The 6,565-nt window shown below is 37.7% G+C and overlaps 1 protein-coding gene across 1 annotated transcript in view; it reads right to left on the bottom strand.

Moving 5' to 3' along the window:
- The window catches only part of LOC101846252 (FAD synthase), a gene marked incomplete in the record, with an annotated part of 22,533 nt that extends 16,097 nt beyond the window's left edge, over positions 1 to 6,436 (bottom strand). Inside the window, 4 exon segments of the mRNA XM_013089031.2 lie at positions 1,533 to 1,656; positions 2,379 to 2,473; positions 3,753 to 4,092; positions 6,358 to 6,436. Of these exon segments, the coding sequence (XP_012944485.2) occupies positions 1,533 to 1,656; positions 2,379 to 2,473; positions 3,753 to 4,050 (517 nt within the window).
- Between the last annotated feature and the right edge of the window lie 129 nt (positions 6,437 to 6,565).

Below are 6,565 nucleotides of genomic sequence, written 5' to 3'. Positions count from 1 at the left end.
TCCTAGGGTGAGCAGAATCGAGCCTGTTGTCTTCTTGAATGAGGACAATTAATTTTAGAGGTCTTTCGTTGGAAGTTTCACATAAAAGATCCCTTGGCAGTTCTAAAATAAAAAATGAGTAGGCCCTTTGGGCTTAAGTCTAGACAAAATTCAAAATGAATTCCTATCTAAATAAATTGAAACTACTCTAGCCAGTATAAATATCAAGAGTACTTTTGAAAATAGCACATGACTGTCTGTCTGACAATGGATGGTTGTACGTTCTATGTAGATAAAACATCCATGTACATTAATTCAAATGTAGGCCTACTCCCTGTACTGTTGAAGGGATAAGAGAAGAAGAAGACTCAATTTACATCTTTTGGAGGACGCTTTTTAGTTTTAGTAAGAGTTTTACAGCACTTGCAAAACAATAAGGTCATATAAGTGCCGAAGATTAGAGGTGTTACAAGAGAGTAACATACACAAAAAAAGAAGGAGAGATAAGGATGATAGATGTTTGATAGGAAAGAAGGAGCAAACCACACCAGAGCACCCTTCAACCACCCACCAGAGGATGCTTGATTCAGTCCGCCCTATTTAAGATCAACAAAGGCAGTGTGGGAAAACATCCCTTCAGAAAGAGAAGGTATTATAATTATACCTTATAGAAAATATCTTCTTCTCCATGACTGGGAACCAAGCTCTTTTAGGCCTATATCTTTCGTGAGCAAAACGAAGACAAAAGGTGAACGACAACACCACAGGCATAGGTATATCGAGGCCAAACTAAAAGAGATCAAAAAGCCCAAGAACAGATCATAAATGATAAAGATCTTAGTTTTTCAAGGTACCAGCATATTCAAATAATCATAAGACTTACAGGGTAACAAGTGGGCTGCAAGAAAAAACCAATGAAAGAAGTTCTGCATTTTTCTCTCTTTCATGGATTATTGGTCCAGACGGAGAGAGCTGAAGCGGCCAATGCCGTTGATCATCTTAATTTTGTAGAACGAAGCAGATATAAATCATTTATGACACAATCAGCGAAAGAGAAGACTTGATAATATTCTTACCGTGATCACAAAGCTATGTGAATTTTCTGGGTTGATCCTCCTGGTAAGCAGCGAAAATTGTATGCACTTTCTTTCTTTCTTTTAAAAAAAAATTTTTTTTAAAAACAGATTTCAAGCCTTTTTTTTTTTAGTTAGTTAAATTTAGTTTCAGTCAAAGTTTTAAGGTATTTTCAAAACAAACAGGTCATATAAGAGTCAAATATTAAAAGTGTTACCAGAGAGTAACATACAAAGAAAAGAAGGAGGAGAGATAAAGACAATAGATGTATAGGAAAGAAGAAGGAAGCCACACCACAGCATCCACCAACCATCCACTCTGTAGAGTTGATTTCTCATCCTTTTTTTCCCCCTTGTTTTAAACTTGTCTAGGCCTACCAGTTTCACAGACAAGAGCAAAACATATAAGCGAGACACAAATAACTGGAAATCTCGGAAAAGAAATCGGAGAGTCAAAAGACATGAGGAGGCAGCACCCACCTTCAAAGGTCATGTCGTCGTGAGTGGGGCCGATACCACCTGATGTGATGACGTGGGTGAACTTTTTAGAGAACGTCGCCACTTCCTCCGCAATCACATCCACCTCATCACAGATTACAGACACCTAAAAAAACAAAACAAACAAACCAAAAACTGTCAAAAAGTTTCCATCTGTTTGATCTTGGGTAAGTCAACTATAATTGCAGAAAAATTATTAGACTGTAAGCAGACTCATTTTGCATAAAATAGAACAAGTACTCAAGAAACTGCTCAAGTGCTGTAAGCTCAGTCCATATCATGCTGGACAGCAACACAATTAATCCTGGTTCAAATCCATCAAATGGTATTCTTTACCCTTCCAGCCCCATGCGCGTATCTTTTCAGCAGCGCATGTACTACCCACCGTCCCAAGAGAGCGTATATTCTCAGTTTCCGGGGGTACTAAATTTGCGCATTTTTCTAAATTAGCGAACCTAATTAAACCGTAATTTTCATTATATTTGTTCATTTACCTTTAAGCAATGTTATCTGTTATAATCTAAACCTCAATACAAAGATACTACATCATTTTTTTGGAATGTACGTCTCTTTTTCTGAAATACTGCTGTATTGGCTGGGACAGGGGTTGGGGAAGGCAAAAAATGGCTGGGGTAGGAAGGGTTAAAATTGGGTCAGTTGGGGGGAACACCACCACTTCTGTTGGATATCAAAATACACACATGCTTCTACGTTGGTACAACCTTATTATGGCAATATTGGTGTTAAACTAATACCAACCGATATCGTTCAAATATTATATAATTAAGAGAAAATGTCTGTTACCTTCAGAGCGTAAATCACACTTACCTTTTGCACTTTGACTCCAAGCGAGAAGAGCTTTTTACAGATAAAATTTGAATTTGTGTCCAGAGTCTGGCCCTTCAGAATTTCATCTCCGATCACTGTGAAAAAGAAATAATATTTTCAGTTTATAATACGTAGTATCCAAGAACAAACAGACATGATGTTGTACACAATTTGTGAATAAAATATACGCTTTACAAATGACGACTGAAAAAGTTTTTTTGCCTTCTTCAACAAAATAGCAGGGCAATCTGTTTGAGCTGCGTTGGTCATGACCAATCTGGGTTATCTGTGAGATACTACATCCAAGCAGAAAAATGGATATCCTTCATAAAAATATTCCCAAAGGAGGGAATCAAACTCATAACATTTGAGTGTGTAACGGTGAAAAGCATGCTAATACACCAAAGTACACTTCATAATTGCAAAAAAAAAAAAAAGGACATATGATTAAAAACAAAATTTTTTAAAAACAAAAAAGCGATGCAATTTTGTTTTAAATCATGTTCATGACATTAAATCCATGAAATCCTTTTGAGAGAAAGTTAATGAATATAGAAGATAAAACAGCTTTATTTGACGTAAAATACAACATAGTACATGAACTTTGTTTCAATGAAAATTTTTTTTAAAAAGTGATCATCACTCATTAAGAGTATTTTGAAGATTGAGCAAGAAGTGCAGAGATGGAAACCTGAATTCATTGAGTTTTTATTGGCCTTTGTTTTTGTTAACATAAAAAAGTACCATGTATGTAAAAAAACATTTAACAACACCCTCAGACCCAACAAAACAGCTTGTCCTATAAGCAGCTACATATATACGACATGCGTATTTGAAATTTTTTTTTCTCTTTTCTCTAAAATCAACCTCTTAAATAACACTGAGTACTCAAAGTTGGGGTAAGAATAGCTTGAGTCACTGATGTAATGGCAGAGAATATAGTGATCATCATCATTGCCTTTCTAACCCAGGTACAGGCCACCAACAAACTAATACACGTGAGGTGTGCTGACAAAAAAATGAGTTAAAAATATATAATAAAAATCTCGGATTTTAGCCCTATGGACACAGAAAGATACATGAAATTTATAGTTTGGGTTTGTACAAATTTATTACATGAACTGATTAAAGACGTGTCTAACTTGAAGAAAAAATAAAATGGCATCCTTTAAAAATCTACAAATTTGAATTGTGTTTATTTTCGGTTGACATCTCCATTCATGGGTTGCCAGAAGTAACTCATTTTGTCAACATACCTCACATAATATATTTCAACTTTAAGGAATATGATGGTAGTGATGAAAGGGGGTGCATCAGACAAGGAAAAAGTATGATGTAAAAATGTGACGACAAAAAGCTAGCTCTACTACTTACCGATGATTCCAGCAGTGCTCTGTCCATCCATGGCATGAAAGTAACTCCTTCGAGGAGACGCCCTTGAGGCAGTCAGAGAAGACGAATCAGAAGGATTTGAGCCATTGTTTTCTGTCTCCTTACTAAAAGATGCAGAGTCGTTCCCTTTCTGCTCATTGCCATTGTCAGCCATTTTTGCTGTGGAAGACCCTTTGTTGTGGCTTCCACCGACACTTGCAGTAGAAAAGAAAGTTTGTCCAGAGAAATGCCTCGCAAGGGACTCCAGTCTGCGAAGGCTCCTTGCCCCACCTCTAGACATTCCTTTCAAATCCCAGCCTCCATTTGGTTGTTCCTTCAGTGGCTATGGAACAAAGATAAAGGACAATAAACGGTTTTAGCAAAATTCAGCCCATTAGGTGGCAAGGGACAGAAAAATGCCTTACTTTTACTTTACTTTACTTTTCCGATCCAGCGGCCATTTGGGTTCTAGCCCTTCGGTCTGTCGATATGGCAAAGAATTGACAGGTTTTAATCAGCTGTGCTTTGTCGCTGTATAGAGTGTTTCCGATGTCTGGGGAGGCAGGTAGGTAGGTGCTACGCAGGTCACAAAGTGCTGGGCAGTTAAAGAGATGGTGTGGTAATGCCTTAAAATATCTTTTTTTATATATTGAAAGGTTCACACAAGATGACACTTTGCACTACAAAGTTCTGGAGATCACTTTTCCCCACTTTAACCCTTCGTGACAAAGGGTCAGTTCATGCTGCACCTGGCAGAGTTTTGGATCTTCAGGGCACAGAGTAGCCCTAGATTTAGAGGTCAGTTTCCTATAATTAGACCAGGTATTCAATTACTACTAACCATAGGCCTATCTAAAGGGAAACATTTTCTTTCTAAGGAATAAATACTCTTGAATGCGAATCTGCAATTAATTTTATGTAATGCATCTAATAAAAGCAGGAAGCAGAATACAACTCATAACAAACGGCATTCGTCATCATGGTCCTTGCGCTTCACTAGGCATGACGAACGCATCTTGTGTAAAAAAAAATGTCGAACGGCCTTCGTCATAAAGGTCGCGAAGGAGTTAAAGCAAAAACATGATGCAATGTCATCTGCATTATCTTGAGACAGCATTCAAATTTAAAGTAACATTTCAGAAAAGGACCATTATTAGGAACACATCTTGCTAAATTTGTTTTCAAGCGAAATAAAAAAACAAACAAATCACCTGAGTGAGTGTGCTTGAACAAGTGACTTTTAAGTGCTAGATTAAATATATTTTTATAAAGAGGGCAAATGTTGTTGTTATCGATCCAGCAGGAATTCAGGCAAAACCAATTTGTCATGTAGTGGCACATTCTAAGAACGGATGAGGTGAAACGAATTGTGTAACTATAGATGATTGAAATTATAATACAGTCATGGCAAAGGACTACAAGTAGATAACCAATGTAATTTTGTGAAATTCAAAATCTTGGGTTCAACTTCGCGTGATATCTTGCTTTCACTCACAAAATTGGTTCACAATGAAATTACAGATGATCCCAGGCAAGCATAAATATATAGTCTGCCTTTTTCAAGACTACACTTCAAAGCAGAATGCAGAACTCAGAACAGAAAAAAAAGCAATCTCTCTCAGATTTGTGATTATGACTCATTGAGGGATTCCCACTTTGTTGTCATTCATGGTGTCAACAGGACAGTACGACGGCAGCCTGCCGACTCGGATTAATAGTAGATCTATTTTCTTTGCAACTTGCTGAACTGTTTGGTTCGGTTGTCAGTGATTGTGCAGCACCCTTCTTCCACACAGATTGATTCTGATGCTGTACACTACGTGTCGTAAACTGAGAAGAAGAAGAAGACTAAGAGTAGGCCTACGTCAATTTGGAAGGGCTACAAAAGCAAGTTCAAACAAAGTTCAATGACGCAGTGCAAATGACCCACTGTTTCGATCCGGATCCTTTCTTTTAAAGTTTTGTAAGCACAAGAAATTAAGCACTTACAAGAGATTGGACTCAATAGGACGCTGAGCTGCAAATGGACTATAAGGAAGGAGCTTTGAAACTGCCAGTGCAAACCGAGCGCTACGCAAAATCATAACTAGCCTCGATCTAGATCTATAGAATCACAATCAGATGACGCGGTGGGCATCCCCCTTGCGAGGTCAAACAAGATTGCTGTTACTAAAAATATTGGCAAATGGCGTCGAGTTGTCGTTCTCTTGTGTCTAGTTATCCGCTTGTGACATCTCTCTCTCTCTCTCCCTCTCTATAATGTTATTAAATGATTGTACTGTAGAACCATGCATTAATTATAATAAATGTCGGGAAGATACAGTGTGAAACTACAACTGAAGGTTGGAGGTCTCCTATCAACAATAAGTCGAGTCCATCGCCAGCCGCCAGCCAGATTATCTGATAGAATTAGAATAATCAGTAGGCTCAACCGCAGGCCTACACCTACACTGTATATCGATCAGGTTACTGCAGGTGCAGCTGTTACTACTCATCTCAGTGTCAAGAGTTTACTAATAAAAAACTCAGGAACATGTGAGGAACACAAACTGCTACATTAATACAATGTATAATAATGTAGACCTCGTCTTTCTTCAGAGCACCTTACCACACAAAACAGACAGAGTAGAAACTTGCATCAAGTTCATCGGTCATTGAGTTATGAGTTATGACCCTTGACCGGTGTGTTATGGAAATTCCCGATTCTTGTACTTCCGGATCCATCGGCAAAATTATGTTGGCAATAATAATCTTTAAAAAAGTAATTCAATTGTTCGTCAGAGCCAGTGCGTTATATTTCACACACACACACACAC

This window comes from Aplysia californica, unplaced genomic scaffold, assembly GCF_000002075.1.
Source record: "Aplysia californica isolate F4 #8 unplaced genomic scaffold, AplCal3.0 scaffold00861, whole genome shotgun sequence".
In the NCBI taxonomy this organism is placed as follows: domain Eukaryota; kingdom Metazoa; phylum Mollusca; class Gastropoda; order Aplysiida; family Aplysiidae; genus Aplysia; species Aplysia californica.
This window is presented reverse-complemented; position numbering and strand designations above follow the sequence as displayed.